The 22,430-nt window shown below is 38.4% G+C and overlaps 1 protein-coding gene, 1 long non-coding RNA gene and 2 pseudogenes across 4 annotated transcripts; 1 reads left to right on the plus strand and 3 right to left on the minus strand.

Moving 5' to 3' along the window:
* The first annotated feature begins 33 nt into the window (after positions 1 to 33).
* LOC146471155 (uncharacterized) lies at positions 34 to 15,478 on the plus strand. 3 transcript variants are annotated; one of them, XR_014866861.1, is made up of 4 exons: positions 34 to 254; positions 3,102 to 3,166; positions 5,070 to 5,108; positions 14,404 to 15,478. It is a non-coding gene; the product is annotated as an uncharacterized LOC146471155 (long non-coding RNA). The 3 variants fall into 3 exon arrangements; XR_014866862.1 differs by lacking the exon at positions 14,404 to 15,478 and adding an exon at positions 5,776 to 6,974; XR_014866863.1 differs by lacking the exon at positions 14,404 to 15,478 and adding an exon at positions 2,575 to 2,668 and having other exon boundaries at positions 5,070 to 5,330.
* Positions 7,225 to 11,509, minus strand: LOC146471156 (uncharacterized; annotated as a pseudogene).
* Positions 15,293 to 22,029, minus strand: LOC146471157 (uncharacterized; annotated as a pseudogene).
* LOC146471158 (uncharacterized) lies at positions 16,985 to 18,179 on the minus strand. Its single transcript, XM_085121202.1, has 3 exons — positions 17,967 to 18,179; positions 17,351 to 17,544; positions 16,985 to 17,137 (listed from the first exon to the last, which is right to left on the minus strand). Exons 1-3 carry the CDS (start codon positions 18,177 to 18,179, stop codon positions 16,987 to 16,989), a joined length of 558 nt encoding a protein of 185 aa, XP_084977328.1. The 3' UTR covers positions 16,985 to 16,986.
* Positions 22,030 to 22,430: the final 401 nt, after the last annotated feature.

A 22,430-nucleotide genomic window follows, 5' to 3' on the forward strand; every position in this document is an offset into this window, starting at 1 on the left:
GATGTTTTTTTCATTTCTATTTGCACTCTATTTGCACATGTTGCTCCACAAATTTGGTTTCTTCACAAGATGAGACAAGGCAGTGTTGAAAGACTAAATATTTCCACAGAGCAGTTCTACAGACGAAAGGCAAAAACGTGTTTTGAGCTCACTGGACTACAATTCTGACAAGAACGGGGAATACAGTACTTACCTGTTGGAAAGAAAATATGCGCAGGACGGCTGAACCTCGTGCATTGAGCTGGGGAGAAAACGTAAGCTTCTATTCTTGTAAAAGCTTTCGCTTATTTTATTTGTAAAACTCTAGTTAAGGGCCTGTTCACAGACGGCCGACCCGTCCAGGTAACTAGTAGTCTCGTTGAGCTCCGTTGGGCTATAAACGTTCCGCGGCGCGCGTTGTAAAAACGAACTACAGCCAACTCCCTTTATTGCGGACACCCTCGGGACCACGATTGAGTGTCCTTAATACCGAGAGTCCGTAATAGCGGGAATTTATTTCAGCCAAACGTCAGTAATTTATTTTGGTGGGGGATTTAGCTGCTGTCCGTATTATCGGGGTGTCTGCAATAGCGAGGTAATAAAAAATAATAATAAAGATTTTTTTTAACGTTTTACAAGTCAGTGTCATACACATTTTAGATTACATTATGTCCATTCCTGACTGCAGTTTCAGAAAAAATTTCAAATGAAAAGATTTATATAGCGCCATATCCATGGCTAATGGCGCCTTACAATAAGATAGTATTAAAACGAAAATCACATTAAAAATTTACACATAGTTTTAAAATATATATAAAACAAATTACGAATAAAAATCCTCTGTAAAAAGTAGTGTTTTTATCTCCTTGAATTCATTTAGTGATAGGATTGATGGAATGGATCTAATCCTATCAGGTAGAGCGTTCCAAAGTTTGGGTGCAGCAACTTGAAACGATCTGTCTCCATAATACTTGAGATTTTATTTTGGTATAATTTACCAACAAATGTTTTGAAGATGATCATAGTTGCCTAGTTGGAGTGTAGTATTGAAGGAGATCCACTATATATTTTGGTGTCATGCCATTCAGTGTATTGTATGCGAGGAGTAGTATCTTGTATGTAATTCGTGGTCTGATTGGAAGCCAATGCAATGTACAAAGAACTGGTGTAATATAATCTGTGCTTCAAGTTTTGGAAACTGGCCTAGCTGCACAGTTTTGTACGTACTGTAGCTTATTGAGAACCGACTGTGGTAAGCCATACAGTAGTGCATTACAAAATCCAGCTTGGATGAGATAAATGTGCGTACTAGAGTCTCAGCGTGGTCCTGGGAGAGGCAGTTCCTTATCTTCGCTATATTGCGTAAGTGATAGAAGCTGATTTGTTTCTCCAAGTTGATATGAGTATCAAAAGTTACACCTATATTTCTTGCCACTACTAGAGACTTTTATGTATTCGCCAGCCACGCGAATACCCTCAATAGGAGGGATGACTTTGTGCTTTGGTCCAATCACTAGGAGCTCTGTTTTATCCTTATTGAGCTTCAGCATGTTTGTAAGCATCCATGCATCATTTAAACAAGATTCGATTGTCTGTACTGAAACCACTTGATCTTGAAACTTGAAGGAGCCATGATTTCTGATGATCTCGCCAAGCGGGGATGTGCACAACAAATGTAGTATAGGCCCCAGCACAGATCCTTGGGGGACACCACATGGCAGATCTTTACTACATGATGTGGATCCCTCCACATTGACTACTTGCTTGCAATTTTCAAGGTAGGATTGAAACCATCTGAGGGCTTTTCCTTTGATACCAAAGCGAGGAGAAAGTCTGTGGAAAAGAATCTTGTGGTTGACAGTGTCAAAGGCTGCTGACAGGTCGAGAAGCAGCAGAATAACGTGACTCTGGTGGTCAATTGAAGAAACAATATCATTATGAACTTTTACAAGCGCTGTTTCAGTGCTGTGAAAGCTCTTATAGGCTGACTGCAAGCTCTCTTCTTAATCTAGATCGGTATCCTTTAAGTAGTTGTTGGGCTGGTAAAAAACAGCCTTCTCCATCATCTTGGAAATAAATTTCAAATTAGAGAAAGGTCTAAAATTGGCAAACACCTCATGACCAAGAGATTCTTTCTTCAGTTTAGGCCTTAGCATGGCCTCCTTTAGTTGTGCTGACACGGTAGCAGTTTCAATCGACATGTTGATCATCTTGGTTAACACAGGTAACATAATGTCCATGTAATCTTTCATTATTAATTATTATTAGGTGTCTGCAAGGCCCCGCTATTATGGACACTTGCTATTACGGACAAAATCCAGATCGCTGGTGAAAGCTATAGGGGTTTGACTGAAATGGACTCTCGCTATTACAGACACTTTCGTGGTACAAACATAACAACTTTACAATTTTGACTCTCTATACAGCAGACACCATGAACTTCGCATGTAACATAAATTGCAGTCTGATGTTCATCATCTGTCAAAACACACTTCAAAAGATTTCTGGAATGTTTTTTTTTTTTCACACAAATCTCTTTAGTGGTTGTACAACAGACTCTGTGTTTTCACTTCAGCTTATGCCTTTTCCTTCCAGACTCTCTACCAGGGAACCAGCCCTCACCTCCATTCCCAATGACTGCTTCACAGATGAATTTGCTACTGTTGATAAGCTTGTCAGGTTTTGCAAGGTATTTGTTTACCAGTCGTTTCGTACCCACGGATGATTCCTACCAGATGATTCGTACCCTACTCAGACGATTCGTGCCCAGCCAGTTTAGTTGTTTTGCACCCATCCCTTTTATCAAGTTGTTTTGCATCAAACAGTGAACCTGACAGTACATCGATCAGCGGATCAAGGGTAAACTTGCCTGACTTCATTCTTAAAATGCTTTATTCTAAAATAAACAAAAGGCTTTTACTTGTATCTTACTCTCTTGATCTTTTAATAACATGTACACAACAATCAACTAGCCGATCCAGGTAGAATTTGTGTAGCTTGTGTTGCGCATGCTAAAAGCCAATTTTCATTTTCACTCATGGTGGACGAACAGCTAACATTAGTCAAGGGTAACCTCACTTCATCTTTGCATGACTTCATTCTCAAAAATGCTTTATTCTTAGGTACGAATGGACCGGAGGCTTGGGTACAAAGCAACTGAGATCGTCCGAGTACAAAACCTCTGTGGGTACGAAAGAACTAAATACCAGTATTTTGGGTCGCCACATAACTCTTCAATTTTCAAATCAAAGTTTAATGTGGGAACTAGGGTCTCAATTCATTGCGATGTTTACATTGTGCATGGTACAGTTGGAGAAGACTAAATTCCAAGAAAAAATTGGGTAGTTCGCAATTTAATCCATTTCTGGGGAAACTTTGCAAAAACTAAGTGACAGAAACCTGAGTTTGTCTGATTTGCACATGTCATCTTATGAACCCATGGCCATGCTTATGTTGAGAAATGTACCATGACGACACCGATAGGAATTAGAAAGGGAAGCATGCGTGCAATGTTGTAAAACAGGGCTGGTGATTGGCTGAAAACCCTACACATGAAGTCAGTCATGCAGAAAACTTGAAAATGACGCAACTCTGAATTCCAATGGTTTTCGTCTAAAACAAAACTACAGTAGGCCACAAAAACAAAACATTTACCTTCAATCCTCAAGAGTCAACATTCTTTCAACTAATTTTACATCACAAACATTAATTATTTTTTGTCATTTTCCTATTTTTTTTTAACAAACATGCATATGCACTGCAGGTAAAAGATGTTTGTTATACATGTTTGTTACACATGTGACACATATATTCATATTTATTAGTCCTTCACGGGTATATAATGAACTCAGAACATGACCAGCTCCCAGTTGGCTTGATAGCTCAGTTGGTAGAGCACTGCACCGGCATCGCAGAGGTCATGGGTTCAATTCCCGTTCAAGCCTGAAATTTTTTTCTGTTTTTTTTGCAACAGTCTGGTTGCGTGTATAACTGCGAGAATATCTTCTATTTAATCTTTCACCCGCAGTGCATATACATGTTTGTTACACATACATTCATGTTTATATGAAGTTCTCAAACTCATTAATAATTCAAAAGCCAAAGACAAAGGAAATCATGCATCATTTGTTTGGATATCTGATGAAAAACTCCTCGTTTATATTGCATCCTTAATTTCCCCTTCAAAATCAGTTTGTTTGAGAAGTTATATCAAACACTTGTCACAGTGTTTCATCACAATATCAAAAACCTTGAGGTTCCTCAAAAATACTCCCCTTGCGTTGTATTTTCAACTCTCTTCTCAGTGTTTGATATGTGATGAAACACTATGTCTTGTCTTTGATATATTACGTCTCAACTCATCTGGGATGGGCGAGACAACTTGGAAGGAGGGGGGGGGGGGGGCAAATGTGTAACAAGTGCCCACTACCCCTCAAGTCAGGTTGTCAAGTTTTTAACAAACAAGTTTATTAAAACAAACTAAATTAGTTTAACATCTTGCAATATAAAGGAAAAATATGTAATGGTATCTTTGTTACATCGTGATTTATGCAAATTACAAGCTTTCAACTTATTTTTATTTTCACCCTTTTAAAACACATATAGCAACCACTTATAAACTAAGGAGCTTAATGTATGTTTAGAATATTTTTGCTATGAAAAAGACCTTTGGACAGAATTGAGAGAGTGATACATGTAAGTTTTATTTTTCTTGAGATTTTAACAAAAAGTGCAGAAATACATGTAACTAAATTCAGCCCATAAAAATTTATTCTTTATAATTTTACTTGAAAATCCACTATGTCATGGTTATGTTTACGTATGCATCATTTGACACTACACAGTGACTATAATTTTGTTTTTTTGGACACTATTATGTTATCAAGTATATATATGAGTCTTGTTATCGTTAAATATTTTGTAGTTTTAAAAATTATTTATAGCTTTTTAAGTCTTATCTTATCCTCGTAAACTTGCGTTTTTTATTGTAAATTACTATGAAGTGTGAACATAATTTTTTATTTTGTTGCAGTTATATATTTTTTGTCACTGCACTAAAGCCATTCCTAAGCTGTATTTTTATTTTGCAGATGCTTCTGTGCAAAATTCAAGCAACTGTACTTTTTGAGGTAACAACATGTCAAACATTTGTTCTATTTATAGTATGTGTGTGGGACAAAATATGGGTTGATTATTGAGGTCATTTTGCCTATTGTGATGGTATTGCGATAGCCAAAATACCATTGCTATACTATTGCAATTGTATTGCAATAGTTTTGTGATTAGTGAAGTTATCATGTTATAATTATTTCTTTGGTAGATGAAAAGATATGGTCGATAGTTTTGTCCCCTCCCAGACACCTTGCAAATTTAAGTGATAAAGACAGAATAAACGATCGAAAAAAATATGTTTTTGTGTATTTATTCCAAATTTAACATATGGGCAATATGCCACAGAGAAAAGCTTAACTAACAAACGACACACTTTTTATTATTTTTAATTTAGTTATTGAGCTTTGCCTTGAAATAAATATAGATATACAGAAGACACTCAGGCAGGGGAGCCACTACAGCAAGAGTTAATTACAGTGGTCCCCTTACATTTAAAGTAATACATAAACCATCGGGAACACATATCTTAATTATCAAAAAAGACTAGAAACAGGGCTTCTGATAGGGTGCGGAAAAAAATTGGAAATTATGCGGCACTTTTAAGTCTCATTATGCGGCAAGAAAGGTCTATTATGCGGCAAATTATGTGATTTCATTTTAGCTAATTTAACCTTGTTTTATTAGGTCTAAGAGGAGCACAATCCATTTTTTTCTGTTCAAGAAGTAATTAGAGCACAAAAGAATGAAAAAAAATAGCTGAAATAAATAATTTGTTGACACATTTCAAATTATTGACAAACAGAGATTGCTAATTTGGTCAAGTTGGTGTCACATGCAAACAATAAACAAAGAACAACTTCAGTAGACACAAGCAAAGCTCATCTGCAGCCAAAAATGTGTTTAATATCAACAGCTGTTAACACTTATTTTTTTGCTTGGCATGCATGAAGTTATTACACCTCTAATAAGAAAAGCAGGAAACTAAACTACAGTAGTTGCAGGCAATTTGTTAATGTTGTTTTTTTTAAAAGCATACAAAGAAGGAGATTCTATTTGCCTGGGGCTAGCAGGATTTAGCTGTTACTTGCCTGGATTTACATGTAAACACGCATGTACATGTAACATCCACCTGTTTTTATTTTTGTATTTTTTTTTTGTGTTTGTTTACAATGACTAGTTAAAAATGCATTTTAGATGTCATAGAGGCCTTGCATTTTAATTAAGGACAGTCATCCTGGTACCAACTGGGCAAGCTTGAAAACTGGTTTTCTTTGTACGGGGTAATTAAACAATGTAATTATTAAATTTGCCCGATATGTCCAATTTAGTTTCACTTCAGTTGTATAATGGGTTTTCTTTGTCTGAGGGTCTGCTTCAACCAACCATCCTAACACAACAAAAGTAACTTGAACAAAGTAGAAACATTTCTGTGAGCTATGTACAAACTGGATACATTGGAAGATATGCATCAGTAGATAATCAAGAATAACAAAGTCAAACCTAAAGTGAAAGTGGGCACCCTTCACTCTAGCTGTAGAACTATGATAAAGCATTCCCTGACAGTGAATGTTTGCCTAAAACATTATGAAATGATCAAAGGTTGGTATTAATAAACAATTAACCACCATATACCTAATAAAATAATTTTCAAGAGCATTCAACAGTGTTACTCAGTCAAGCCTGTTTTCTTAGCTCCCAACATTAGCTATTTTTGGCTAAGTATTGCACAAAATTAATATTACTGGTCTAGAGAAAAAATCCTCCTGTAAAATAAAGGAGAAAAACAACAAAACTAGCTGCAAATTGCAGAACTCTGAACCATAGAATCCCACAATATATAACATGAATGGTTGAATAAATTCCACCAAATGAACATTATCTTTTCACATTAGACTAGTTAAAGGTGGTACTTCTATTCTAATAGGCCTTATCAGCGTTTTCGATGCCATTTTGATGAGTAGGCAAACACGCTTGAAATAACAGTGTTCGTATGGAAATCTGATGTCAAATAATTCTAGTAAAACATCGCTTCTGGAAAATTCATGAATTAAAAACTTTTGGCACTAAGAAAAGGATTTTAAGAAAAAAATTGGAAGGATGTAGCTGTGCCAGAAAGCATCCAGTGGTGTTTCGAACTTTCCATACATTTGTCTGTATTTTTTCCCACAAACTATTTTTAGTAGCAGTTCATGGCTGGTTCGCTATACAGACAAATGTATGGAAAGTTCAAAACACGACTGGAGGCTTTCTGGCACAGCTACATCCCTCCATTTTTTTTTCTTAAATTCCTTTTCCTAGTGCCAAAAGTTTCCAATTCATGAATTTTTCAGAAGCGATGTTTTACTAAAATTATTTGACATCGGATTTCCATACAGACAATGTTATTTCAAGCGTGTTTGAAAATGTTTCAAAATGGCGTCGAAAACCATGATAAGGCCTATTTGTATCAATTTCAGGGTTGCTTCATGTACATGTAGGCATTGATAACCTCTGGCCTTGTGTTTTACTCCACTTACTGTGTGGAAGCATTAACAGTTCGCAGTAAGTTAAGTTTTTACAAAGTAATTAACCATCACTGATGACAAATCAGTCTGCCAAAATGAAATAGTGTCACTTTGAACAATTAGCTTTTCTTTCTGCTTTTCTTTAACCTTTGGTACGCTTGATCAACTTCGCTCAGTTGTGGTAAGGTAAAAGGGCCAACACCGACAATAGCAACAGGTCCATAAAAAACATTTGAACTATGGACTCTGTCAATATCATCGCGTCTTGGCCAGTCGAACACTTTCGCTCCACTTGAAACTGTAGAGTGCAGGAACTTAAAATCAATGAGACTGGAACCACCAGGACTTCCCAGGGCCCGGCCAAAGTAGTATGCCTTCTGGTACTCAACGGCATAATACTCGTCCTTCTGGATAGAAGGCTCTGTGAAGCTCTGAAGTTTTTGATCGTGGAACTCCACAATCATGTGACGCCTGATGTTGCTGATGCTCATACTTCCTGGAACAGGTGATTGGAGAAGGAAACACCTGGCAAACATACACAGGAACACACCACAATCAATGCTGTTTTCCTGTTGTGGAATGTCCTTTGGTGTGTTTGTTAAAAAGCACCACTGCTTTGCATCAAGGCTACTATCCACCTGCTGCAGTAGCTTCCAGATCTTGGCAATGGCATTCTCTGCAGACGGCTTTGTAAAAGACCCTGCCTTGCTGTCTAAAACGAGAACTCTTTTTTCTTTGGGAAGAATCAGAAGGAGAAACCAGTGCTTGCTTTGGCCTGGATTACATGGAACCAGAACAGCATCCTGCTTTGTTAGAAGGCCTTTTCCTCTCAGGAGATCTTTAATTGGTTTGTTGCCAAATCCTTTCTCAAATGCCTCCCACCCCAGAGTTTCTATGTTCAGACCTTTAGAAAGACTTGCAGTTGCAATGAGTTGCAAATATCCTTCAATAACAACGTTAGTGAGGTAATTGTCTTCTTCACGTGGTTTACCACCATTAAGACTTTCAAGATCCAGCTTATTGATCACACTGTTTCCTTGGAATTTGACTGAACCATCAAGCAAACAGTTCAGAAGGGGTTCTCTGTGTTCTTGTGGACTGCAACTTGCTTTTGCATCGAACTTCTGGGCTGTAAACTGGTCCAGTCCATAAATCACCCTGGTGGCTGCTGTAGATTGAAGGTCTGTAGTAGAGATATCACCGGCTGTTTGTGCAATTTCTTCTTTTCTATCCTGTACCAAATCTGGTCTTATGCCAAGGAATGCATCGAGGGTGGATCCGGAGATAGCTTCAGAGGTTTCATTTACTTTCTTCTTGTATGCCATTTCGGATTGTTTGGCTTTTGGCCCATCAGTCTTCTTCCTTTTGTTCTCTTTGTGCACTTCCCCTGTACAGGTGCTGGTGTCTTTAGTCTTCGGAACTGGGTGGACAAATTGAGGTCCTTTTTTCTGAGCAGTGAAGAGCCTGGGAAACTCATTTGCCCCACCTGGCACTGGCTCCTCCTTAGGAGTGACTTTCACGGACTCATTTGATGCTTTACTGCATGAAGCTGTTGCCCTCGTTTTTCTCTGCTATTCCCTTTCCTGCTGATCTGAATACCTCATCCGGAGATTCCAATTCAAGAAGTGGAAAGCCTTGATGGTGCTTTCGTCAAGGGATCTGCATTTTTCATCCAGAATCTCACTGTAAGCAGAAAATGACCTTTCTACATCATAAGAACCGATGGTGGTTGTACAGTAGTATGATGCCAACTTGTACAGCTCAGGCAGGTTGCTTTCCTTTGACTTCCAAAACAAAGTCAGGTCAAAGTTACCATCCTTGTTGTGTTTCACTGCCAAAGGGCCCAGGTGGTTGACATAAAGGTCCCACTCATCCCTTGGCACTGCTTCAAATCCAGGGATGCTATCCATGGAGTCAAAGTTCTGCTCTGCATCAATCAGATTTCTGGGATCAAGTACTTGAATTTGCTCAAGAAACTTTGAAGCAGGTTGGGCCCCGTCCACAAAATATTTGTAGAGTTTAGCATGAGCACAATCAAAGGCTGAATTGAAAAGAAACATAAGTTCCTTCCTCTCTTGGCAGGTAAAACCTCCATCGAAACAAAACTCAAGGGCTTCCTGTTTCACCTTAGTATTAGCATGAAGGTACTGCAACAAGCTCTCCATTTTCGCATGTGCCTGGGTGGCATGTGGCATTCGCTCTTGAAAATAATTCAAGTAAATCATGAGAGTTGGTGCCTTGACTTTCAGAAAGGTAAGTTGCGCACAAAGTTTCTTCATGAACCTTTCATCCTGATACATTTCCTCTAAGCTCAAGAGGGAATTACTGGCAGTATTTCTCCCCCGATCAAGTTCCTCTTGTACAAAATCTTCGAAGAGGAAATAGAACTGAGCATGATAAAGGACCGCATCAAACCAGGCACTCCAACTTTTGGTTGTGGGGTTCGGTGGCATTGTGACACTGTCTCCTGGCCTTAAGGCCCTTTGCAGGAAATTTAAAAATCTGCTTTTCCTCCCACTGGGCACAAAGAAGAGATTGCGGAAACACTTCACATACTCGGTCACCTCTTTAAAACCCTTTTTAAAATCTGAAGCCACAAGATTAACAATGTGGCTGTGGCAAGTAATGTGAACGCAAAAAGGGAACAAGCAGGATAGGGTATCACAAAACGCTTTCTTCATGTATGCCACATCGTCTGAATTGAAAACACGAACGTCATCATAACCAATCCCATATTCGTGCACAGTTTCAAAACTGCCTGAGACACGGTTCTGTTGTTTGTTGCACTTAAAAAATGAGTTTCTAATAAATATGCAACAGAATTCCCATTGAAGGAAAGTTCATCAAAGTCGAGACACACAGCCATAACATCTAAAGCATACCGGCCTTCATCATCGCTCAGCTCGTCTACAATCAACGCCAATCGTTTGTTCTTGATCATCTCTTTTAGATCAGCCTTTTCTGTTTGGTAAACGTCAAACAGGTAATAATCGCGTAGCTGCGAACATTTGGGAATGGCTCCGCCATTAACAACACGAGTTTGTAGAAACTCTCTCATCATGGGGTTATCCGACTTGTGAAGTGGAATGTTAGCGGCGGTACACACCTTGATCCACTCGTGACAAATACGAACTTTCTCAATCTGTGGTACTGTTTTACAGTTCAAAACTGTTTTCAGCGTTTGCTGCTTCCCACTTGCATTTTTTTCCGCGTTCAGCTTGTGTGACTCAGCTTCAAGGTGCTTGTCAACCACGAACTTTCTAAGATGATCAACTACGACGTTGCACAAGGAGTAAAACAACAGACCATCGTCTACATGAAACGTTCCTTCCGGGTACTTTCTTGCCCTGTCTTTCGCCGAAATATTAACAGGAAGGTGTGGTCTTGTTTTCCCCTGCGAAGAAGCGCTCGGCGTTTTAACAACAAATTTGTCCATTATTAGAATGTTTGTTTCAATAAAACAAAACAACTACATATTGTAAGCGACTGTCGAGCAGCTTTCATGCCATTACTTACATCGCAAGTATGAAGGGATCAAATGACATCTTTAAAATATATCAATGATTGTGATTGGTGTATTTACATAAAATGATTGTTTATTCCGTGCCAATGATCACTCGCTTAATATTGAAAACCAGCACCAGGTCCCCAACATGTAAAATGAAGCATAAAACGCCTGTTTGTTCGCTTGTTCAACCAACGAATGCTTCCAGGTGATTTTTGACGCCTTTTGAAAGAAAAAACGCCTTGAGATAATGTTTAAATTGTCGAAGAACTTAACAGTAAGCGAGATTTTTGCTCTCTTATTCTTAAATTGTGCGATTTTGTTCAAATTCTGCGATTTTTCATGAATTATGCAATTTGTTGCGATTTTAGGTCAATTATGCGAAATCGCAACATCGCATAATATCAGAAGCCCTGTAGAAACAACACCACGGCTGCTGGATCAAACTAAGAGCCACGTTGCATTCAGGGCAGCCCACCATCTTATATCGTCCTGATGAAAATTAACAAGAGCATTATTGTAGTATTCCATCATCATTCTTTTGTAGCTGTCTTTACACTGTCAAGTGTCAACAATCCTCTAGTCTTTAATCTTTATACAAAAGAAATAAAAGATGAATGCTTGGAGGCAGCAAACTATTACCAGTGTCACCATTTATAACATGGTGAATGTTGAGTTCATTGTTGTTCATATTACACACAAGTCTTAAATTACTCCGATACTGATTGTTACTAGTTTGTAAAATATTAATGTGGATCACAATTGCCAACAAAACAGGAGTGACTGAATAGTGAAACAGATTGTAGAACAATACTACAGTAGTTGTTAATTAACCTCATGATACATGTAGCTTCCAATTCTTCACAAAAATTAACTTATCAGCATGCTCTGATTTCCATTGAGATCTTTGGGCAATAACTATATCACCTGCTGTTGAGAACAGTCGTTTTGATGGAACTGAATTGGCCGGGATGCAGAGATACTTTCTTTGCCATAATGGATGACAAGGGATATCTTTAACAGCAGTGACTCCACCAGTTAAGAGCATTTTCTGTGAAGTTAATTGGAGGCTCTGAAACCTCTGCCTAGCAAACATCCTGATAAGACTTTTGTTACATCTCCAAAGAGACTTGACATTGCACTAGGGTTAGCCTTGACTGAAACAGACTGTTCAGTTTCCTGTCTCATTTTCCTGTGAAAAAAGGGCACAATGTGTGTCATTTTGGCAAGGAGATGACTCAGAGGTGATTTACAAAGCTCTTCCACGAGCTAGATTCAAGGTCTCAGGGACGCAAGTGTCAATCCAGTTGTCGGATCACGTACGGCATCATCAAATCCCTGAAAATTCATCCCTTCAGGGCCTTTTTTTCTCGTGTGTTTCCATATGCGCTTCAGGATGTGACAATGGTCTTCACCTTCATGGAAAAAATCATTAGTTATGGCATCTTTTTCAGGAACGTAGGAGTTGAGAGTGAAGTCCACACTTTCCCTGTGTAGCTCTTTAATTCTGTGTTGGTATAATCCCATCTAACTTACCAACTGGCTTCATCTTTTTAGACTTTATGGCATCAGTCATATCTCTGACACACTGCACATTGATGCTTTTGTAAGGGATGTATTGAACTGGCAAAGCATATGGTTTCTTGTTTTGCCGCTCATTGCTCCCCAAAAACAAAAGAACATGTGTTGCCCCAGGCTGTCTCTTTTTGATAAGTAGGTTCCTGAGGTACGTTAAAGCATTATGCTCAACATTTTGCAAGGCTGTGACAACATCCTTCTCTCTTGGGGCTTGCTGGCACAGACATACTTTCATTGTTTCACATTCTTCAATGAAACACTGTGCTTGCTGCAACACCGTGTTAAATTCTACCCTCTCCCAACAAAGAGCCTTCAACAACTCTTGGGATGTATTCGGGCATTAAATTTCTTGGTATATGTGTCTTGAGTAGCAACAAGGCCACCAGCAAGGAACGTCACATGAAAATGGAGACAATCAAGCAGGTTTTGTAACCTTGTAATGAGGTGGTCTTTATCTGATAAAAGATCACTGGCTTTGCAAAGAGACTTTCTTTGCTGGTATTCTTGGTGCAGCAGGGCTACTCTCTGATCACCCAAGTCAATGTCCCCATTCCACTGACCCTTTACTGACTCTTGCAAAGCAACCTTGATGTCGAAGGCATCTACCTTTATACAAAATCTTCCCTTGGGATTAAAAACTTTCAACTGTTTCAAAGCCTCAATCTATAGGACAAATAAAGAAGGAGATATCTTTTAGGACATCTGAACAGCAGATATTTTGACATGTTCAAAGACTAAATATTACATTTTATTTAAAACAGGTGAAAAAAAAATTCCACTGGAGAAATACAACTATGAAAGAGATATTTCATCACTACGTACAATATTTATTTCTCAAAATAGTAGCATTAAATACTTGTATTTCCGGTTTGTCTGAAAATGCAGAGGAAGCATTGTTCTTCTGGACAGTTCTTACGCTGGGTGCTGCAACATTGGGTTTGGCCTTATAAGGAAAGCATATTTCATTAATATTTACATCTTGATAATCCAAATGTTACATCTATTTTAAACTACGTTATATATTATTATTCCAAGAAAAGCAAAGAAACAAGGGGACAAAACAAGTAGATTAAAAATCACATACACTGCAGTGCTCCAAGCTCAAGTTTTGTTGATGTTTACTCGTTCTTTGTTGCTTCGGTATGTCACTCTGCCATCCCTTTTTGTCTCGGGTTCTTAGGAAAGGATTAGTTCCACTATATCAGTGAGATGTTTGGCCAGCAGCTGAATGGAGAACACCACCCTTTTTGGAAGTGCTCCTTAGTTGGTGCTTTTGCTTAGAGAATTTTTTGAAATTGCAACTGCGTTACCAAGGCCTTCTGCTTCTTCTTGTCCACTATATCAGTGAGATGTTTGGCCAGCAGCTGAATGGAGAACACCACCCTTTTTGGAAGTGCTCCTTAGTTGGTGCTTTTGCTTAGAGAATTTTTTGAAATTGCAACTGCATTACCAAGGCCTTCTGCTTCTTCTTGTCTGTAGCAATCTTTCTCAGGCCTTCTTTAACTCCCTTTGCAGATTTCCAAGGACCTCCTAACTCTGCAACACCACTGACAAGATTAATTCTTCGTTCTCTCATTTTCCTTCCAGCCTCCTCTTTTGCTCTCTGCGTTTCAATCGATTTCTCTTTTCGCTGCTGAAATATTTTCTTTTTCCTTTCTTTGTACCTTGCCATTATCGCACCATTGTTTTGCCTTGCATCGGTCATTAATTTCTCTTTGTCTTCAGGAGAGATGGAATTCAGCCAGGAGGTGGTCTTCTTGTTTGTCCACATCAGAAGTGCTTCGTGGGAAATCAGTCTTGCTGCTGGTTTTAAGTGCAACAGTAAATCGAACACCCCAAAATCTCTTTCAGACGTCATGTTGGTTGCTGGAACATTTTTCGCCTGTCCAATTAAGTCTAAAGATGGAGAGGCTACTTTCCACCTGGAAGCTGATCTTGTGCTTGCTGTTCTAATAAAATAAGCCACGAGTCAGTGTGTCAAGCTGCTCACTTTGCTCTGCAAAAAGGTTTTCATACATGTCATCTTTCCAATGTGTAATGAGGCTCCTAACTCTTCAGCTGCCTTTGTCATGTTTGAAGCATTGTCGGTGACATAATTAAAATGTGATTAATCTAAATATACAAGCCTAATTAAAGTTTCTGTCAACCTATTAAAAGTTGATCTTATTTTTGAAAACAATTCAAATTGAGTTTTTTGTATCACCATTCTCATTGTCCTCAATAGGTGATGCCTTTGAGGCCACCTGGAACCAACTTCTGCACTACAACAAATCCTTAGATGTGGGTGAGAGTTGGGGCTAAAAGCCGAGGGTCACTTTCATTCAGTGACACACTTCTTCCAACTACGTCAATGTCCCCGATCCTCAACTGCAAGATTTTAGCCGTCAGGGCTGGGATGTACTGATTACCCTTGTTTGTCGTTACTATCTTCACATCCCACTGTTATGTCCTCTGGTTATACTCCCTTGAGACAATTTGGTCTCCTAATTTACTGTGTGCTTGGGGCTGGTTGACATGGAAATTCAGTCAATACCTTTTGTATTGATTATTTATTACATGAACTTTTGGAAAATGCAACAGGAAAAGGAGAAATAATTATTAATTATTAATATTGTTACTGCTTGTTACAGATCTCTATAGTTTTTATAGCTTTCAAACTGTAATAATAAAATGTGAACAGATAACTAAAAGCATACTTCAAAGGTGTCCTCTTTGGAGTGTACGCTAGAGTCAGGCTGTTAGCACCCTCAATGTGGCCCATGTGTCTATTGGGCCAACAAACAAAAAAACAGTCAGACACTGCAAGAAATTTATTCCAAATCAGAACACTAACTGGTACCCTTTAGCTATCCTGTTACAAAAGGAAAATAAAAATTATAGTAGTAGAGAGGTTGATGATGATTGAGGTTTCAGTAATTGCTTGTGGTGCCACTGTGTTCCTGCAGTTCCTCAGAAATGAATAATGAATGATACCTGAATCTGACAACATTTGAAGCTATCAAGGAGCTCTGGGTTTAGCACAATGTTTTGCAGTTCAGCAAAGTCCTTGTCTCCTCGATCAAACCATGGCAGGTTGTCATCATTCTGCTGATCTTCCTGGTCACAACTTCCACCTAACCATTCGTGTGAGTCGCAAACATGATGAAGTAAGCCAATCGACTTATCCTGACAAGTTTAGAGAAAGGAAAATAATGCCATTTAAAATTCCAAAAGGGTTAGCTAGTCAGGAATTACATGAAGTGGAAGTCCTTACTGTCCCTTACTACATTTGGAGTACTTCACCAGAATCACTTTTGCAGATTTTGACAGTTACAGTACAGCCTTCAAGGGCATAACCCCTCACCCAACCCCAAATCCTGCCTGCAATGAGCTGAAGGCCTGGATCTGCATCTGCCAATTAGACTTAACAGAAAAAATTCTTTCCCAGAAGCACAAAAAAAATTGAACACTACACAAGACCTAGAAGAGGTACCTCTTTACCTAATTTTACCTTCATAATTGTCAATGCTTCCTCATCAGATGTTGCCTCTGTAGTGTGTGTACTGTGGCGTACTATGTGATTATACCAAGCTTTAATTTTGGCCATAGGTCTAGCTTATCCCACCTAAAACAAACATAACAATTTGAAAAGAATACATGTTGGTGAAAGGAGCACTAATTTAAAATTGTAAAGTATACAATGTTTGCCTACAACTGCACTATTTCCATAGAGACCACAGTTCACAAAACCTGAAAAGGTGCAATACTACCGATGTTTTACCTACAGGAACATTACATGTTTGAAACTGTTACATTACTGTACAACACATTCCTGACAGTATGCTCCTTCTGCACAAAACAAAATTTGACAAAGCTAACCTTTGCTAAACATTTTCTTATACTCTTTGATTTGTGCCAGACATCTAGGCTATGAACAACATCACTGCACTCGTTTGCTAAATCTAAATCTAAATGTCGTTATGTCGGCAAAGTCGTGGGACATCATGCCAACTCTAAAATAATAATAAATAAAAATATACAAAATAACAATAAAAGTTAATCTACCAATAAGAATTAAATGAAATTAGTTTACTTTTAAAAATGCAGAGAGATTGGCTGGAAACAGTTTCTTCTGGAAGTTTGTTCCATTCATTCTGTTGTGTCCTCTGTTTATACTCCCTTGGGACAATTTGGTCTCCTAATTAACTGTTGCTTGGGGCTGGTTGACATGGAAATTCCAATCAATACCTATTGCATTGATTATTTATTTCATGAACTTTTTCAAAAGGCAACAAGAAAAGGAGAAATAATTGTTAATTATTAACATTGTTACTGCTTGTTACAGATCTCTATAGTTTTTATAGCTTTCAAACTGTAATAATAAAATGTGAACAGATGACTAATAGCATACTTTGAAGGTGTCCTCTTTGGAGTGTACACTAGAGTCAGGCTGTTAGGACACTCAATGTGGCCCATGTGTCTATTGGGAAAACAAACAAAGAAAAACAGTCGGACACTGTTGCGAGAAATTTATTCCAAATCAGAACACAAACTGTTATCCTTTAGCTATCCTGTTACAAAAGGAAAATAAAAATTGAAGTAGTAGAGAGGTTGATGATGATTAAGATTTCAGTAATTGTTTGTGGTGCCACTGTGTTCCTGCAGTTCCTCAGAAATGAATAATGAATGATACCTGAATCTGACATAACATTTGAAGCTATCAAGGAGCTCTGGGTTTAGCACAATGTTTTGCGGTTCAGCAAAGTCCTTGTCTCCTCGATCAAACCATGGCAGGTTGTCATCATTCTGCTGATCTTCCTGGTCATAACTTCCACCTAACCATTCGTGTGAGTCGCAAACATGATGAAGTAAGCCAATCGACTTATCCTGACAAGTTTGGAAAAAGGAAAACAATGCCATTTAAAATTGATAAAAGTTAATCTACCAATAAGAATTAAATTAAATTAGTTTACTTATAAAAATACAGAGAGATTGGCTGGAAACAGTTTCTTCTGGAAGTTTGTTCCATTCAGTAATCGTCCTGGGAAAGAAAGAAAATCTAAAAATATCTTTGTCCTTTCGGTAGAACAAATTTAAAATCATGGCTTCCCCGAGTCCTCCTTTCTCTGCTTGGTATCAAATAATCCCCCCAGTCCCCATCTAGGAGGCCGCGGCACATCTTGTATATGGTGGAGAGCCTTGCATGTCTTCTCATTGTTTCAAGTGTGTCCCACTGTAGGGACAAGCTCGGTCAAGCTCGTTGTTCGATCGTAATTTCCAGTGACAAAGCGGGCTGTTTTCCGCTGTACCCTTTCTAGAGCAACTTTATCTTTCTGGTAGTGTGAGTCCCATGCACTACAGGCATACTGGAGTTTTGGTCTCACAAGAGTCTTGTGCGCAGTTTCTTTCACTGACTTTGGACAGTTCCACAGGTTACGCTTGATAAGTCCCAAGACTTTATTTGCCTTAGATGTGATTGGTTCAATATGTGGCAGAAATAACAAATCAAATGTGACATACATCAAAAGGCAAGGAGAAAGTAAGCATAGCTCAACACAAAGCAATATCATAAAAAACACAAGGATAAATTATTTATTATGACTTGGATGTGACTTCAAAAATCACATAATTCTCACCAACTAGTTTCTTGATGGAAGCCAATACATCAGTGACGATGTCCACGACATTCAGGACATTTTTCAGCTGATGTTATGCATTTTTTCAAAGCCTGTCATTCCATGTTGGTGGAAGCCAAACCAGCGCGGCGTTTGTCTCGCACCTCAAGGTCCAGGACATAACCTGATGTGCATTCCATTAGGAAATAGCAATTTTTTTTCCACTAAATCCGGCCGAGTTGCACTGACCCTTACCACCAACAACATCTTTTCCAGAGAACTCTTCAACAAGATTGCCCCTCATCCACTGCCACCAAGCAAGGCAAGGCTCATAAATTGAGCCATTCCATTAATTTTTCCAAAGTTGTTGCCCAAAAAAAGAACTGCTGCTTAGCTCAGCAGATTGTTGACATAAATACCATTGACTTCATGAGAAGAGCAAAACCTAAAGTTATGGCCAGCTTCACAGGTTGTTGTTTACAACAAGAATTGCACACACAAAGTGATGCTTTAGCCTTGGAGTATACAGGCAACCAGGTGTCTGACAACATTTAGAAAACAGCTCAAGGAACAGGTCCAAAGAAAAGATAATTTTTTCACTTTTACAAAGTGCAGCTCTTTTCTTAGCCCAAAGCCCTCTTCACCTCTACTCAGCTTGAGGTGTGGTCCATGAATGGGATTGTCTTCCAGTGGTAAGCCAACTTCAGTGTTGGTATTGACCTCCTTTGGTTCAAGGTCTTGTTCTGGACCATCTTCAAATTCTTCATCTAATGAAGTGATGTTATCAGCTCCAATGACTAATGACAAATGAGTTCAATTAAAATCAGATATTCTTAGCTTTGGAAAATAATTAAAGAAGATTTGCATCATGACACTATGTATTAAATAAATTTTTGACAAATACACATTACTTATGTTTTAACCTAGCACATCTGTTGTGGTACAATAAATAAATTAAACTGATTTAAAAAATTTCAAAACAAAAACAGCATCATTTTGTTTTTGTTTAGAAATTTTTAAACCAGTTTAATTTTTTATTTCTTTTTGTCTCAGATCATGGTAATGAGTACGGCAATGTGTACTGTAATATGTACACAAAAATACAAAGTAAGGTGGCAAAGTTCAAAAGAAGCATGGTTAAAAAAATCAGTACGCTTGACAGAAAACATAATTCATCTTACTCTGTTTCCTGCGACTCCATGTCACTATCATCAGCTCCAATGAATTGTCTGTGAATTGTCAAATCAATACAAGTATTAAAAACCTTACAATTCTTGGTACTATTTCAGGGAGTTTGCATCTGGCAACAATATGCAATACATGTATTTTGAATATACAGCTTTTACACGCATAACTCTAACAATATTTCAACTAATATTACCATTTCTGGGTACATGCATGAGATGAAAGGTACATTGTAGCCACATTAAAGTGAAGCTTCAAGCTAGCCATTATAATCTCATCTACAATAAAAGTAATAATAACTACCAAGACATGTTCCCATTTGTAGCTGGTTTGCCTGATTTGATCCATATCTTGGCTCTCAGCTTTTCTGAATCGATATCGAGGCTTGGTGACATGAACAGTTGTGACAGTAATGCAGGAGTTAGACAAGGCCTCTCACCTGACAAGGATGACTGAGCAGCGATCAAAGGACCTTGCACAATAGTACCAGCTAGATCACCTGCAGCAACAGCATTAGGCACATTTGAGGGGACCATTGAAGCAGAAGCTGCAGTGGTAGAGGCTAAGACCCGGAGAAGGCCTGTGGCTCAGGACCGGAAGAAAGTGTGTCACTGGTAGCTTGCAACATAGGAGAAGTACTGTCATTTGTCTGAAGAGGAGAAAGGCATCTGGTCATCTTCAGCATGACACAGGAGACTAAACTGTCCATGATATCTGTGGATAAGGTAGGAGGTTGCTGAACTGGTAGCTGGCCAACCGCAGAGCTAGCTGAAGATATATTTGCTCATTTACCACAGATATTAAGCCAAGCAAAACTCTGAAATCTGAATATACAGTGACCCAATTTATAATGATTAAGCATGTTTTGATTCAATTTTATCATTGGTCCAATTTGTTGTTTTCCTTTATTCTGTACTCTTTACCATACATTAGCCATAGACAAAAACAAAGGATAATATATATGGAACCAAGTCTAATACATTTATTATTAGAAAAAGACCTTACCCTTATTTCTGTGATTCAACATCACTATCAAGGGTTCTTTCTTTATTGAGATCATCAATGGCAGACCTGAAGAGTTCCTGATAACTATGAGAATAAAGAACCTGCAGTCAATTTGACCTTCAGTGACCCTTTCCAAGTTTTCGTTTACTGGAGTGAGAAAAGGAAGTCTGACATCTTCTGTTGAGGAGAAGGGAGTTCTTCCCCCTTTATGACTATTACAAAATATATTATTACAGAAAGTAAGTTATAAATTATACATTTTCTCTTTTAAGTGAGATGCTATACAGTGTATGTTACCATCTGTCCTACGGAACCATTAATAGATAAAAGTTGATCACGGTATCTCAGTAAGCATAATTACAAAAAAAAGCATAAATGCAGAACTTTGCCGACCTCAGAGGCTCACAAGTACACTGCATGATCTGGACATATCTAGACGTGTGCTTGTCCATATTCAGAAGGATCCACAGCACATAAAATAAACATAAATTTAGCTGACATCGTCTGAACTGATCTCTTCAACATCACCAGAAGAGCCCTCATTGCAGAAAACATGGAACTGTTTACTTCCCTTGAGTTGTCACATATATTTACTTAAGCAAAAAAAAGAGGGAATAGGTTACCATACATGTAAATTAAATGAATAAGCACCAAGCACCCTATTTAAGTGAGCACCCCTCTACACATCAAAAGGTTACACCAGTACCCCTTCATATTGAGTGTCCCCTTTCCAAAATGTCATTCAAGGACGTTTGAGAGGCGTTAATTTGCTCATATTCAGCTGGTTATATCAGTGATATGGCATTCCTTTTCCTTTACAAAGAGTATGAGTCGGTGAATTTGTGTTTTCCTTACTGGGAGTACGACTCATTTCGACCAGATGCGCTGGATAACAGCAAATATAAAGCTGAATTTATGGTGGAAAAAGAAGACATTCTTGTCTCCTCGTTGTCTTAGTCATGAAGGTTCTTGGTTTGTAGTTTATAATATGTGGCACAGCCTTGGGCGTTAAGGTGTGCATCAATTCATCGGAATCACAGGACCCATCTGGTGAACTGGCAGTTTTTGCATAGGCTTTCTTACCCTTGTCATTATCATGATATAATCCATTGTTTCAGTAGACCTGTACCCAAGCTTTGTTTGTGCTTGACTGGATGTATGATAATCATGGCAACCGCTTGACGTTTTGGACCAACCAGCCCTTTCTATCGCCAGCTAACCTAGAGCGTTACGCTCGGGCCATAACAAAGAAGGGCAGTCCTCTAACCAAGTGTTTTGGGTTTATTGATGGAATGGTACGCCAAATTTCTAGGCCAGGTGAAAACCAGTGCATACTTTGTAATGGGCGTAAACGAGTGCATGCATTGAAATTTGAATCCGTAGCAATTCTTAATGTAATTATAGCAAACTTGCATGGCCCTGTTGAGGGTTGTCGTCACGATGCTGGCATGCTAAAAGACTCTGGTCTTTTACACATACTGCAAAGAGAAGCATACACACCCAGGGGATCCTCTATGCTTATATGGAGATCACCCTTACCCTCTACATCCCCAGTTGATGTCTCCATTTCGGAGGCTGATGTACCAATACTTACACCAGAAATGAGGGCATTCAACACTGCTATGAGTGAAGTTAGAGTGTCCGTAGAATGGCTGTTTGGTAATATTGTAGAGTATTTTAAGTTTATCGATTACAAAAAAAACCTTTAACTGGGTATGAGTGCAGTAGCTAAACAATACATTGTGAGTGCACTTTTTGGAATATTTGGCATGATAAGTCATACTAATTCAATACAGTAGAAGATCGCCCTATAAACTCTTTGATTCTTTTAAAACCATTATTTAAATGTGACATTTAAACATTCACCATGCATGTTTGCACTTAAACAAAGTGTGACTACTAGTAAGCATTTAAAAACTGTAAATGTCACTAAAACACTCAACTAATCAGGTTTGGTTATTTTAAAAT

The sequence above is a fragment of the Pavona decussata genome, unplaced genomic scaffold (genome assembly GCF_977016875.1).
Source record: "Pavona decussata unplaced genomic scaffold, jaPavDecu1.1 SCAFFOLD_106, whole genome shotgun sequence".
Lineage (NCBI taxonomy): Eukaryota > Metazoa > Cnidaria > Anthozoa > Scleractinia > Agariciidae > Pavona > Pavona decussata.

What these genes read in the sequence shown, in the direction of transcription:
- LOC146471158 (XM_085121202.1), bottom strand. Translation starts at nt 18,179, where the DNA reads ATGTATGTCACATTTGATTTGTTATTTCTGCCACATATTGAACCAATC. An exon ending in ATAAAGTTGCTCTAGAAAGG is followed by an intron (nt 17,545 to 17,966) that starts GTACAGCGGAAA and finishes CAAACTTGTCAG; the next exon opens with GATAAGTCGATTGGCTTACT. An exon ending in AAATGTTATGTCAGATTCAG is followed by an intron (nt 17,138 to 17,350) that starts GTATCATTCATT and finishes TTTTCCCAATAG; the next exon opens with ACACATGGGCCACATTGAGT.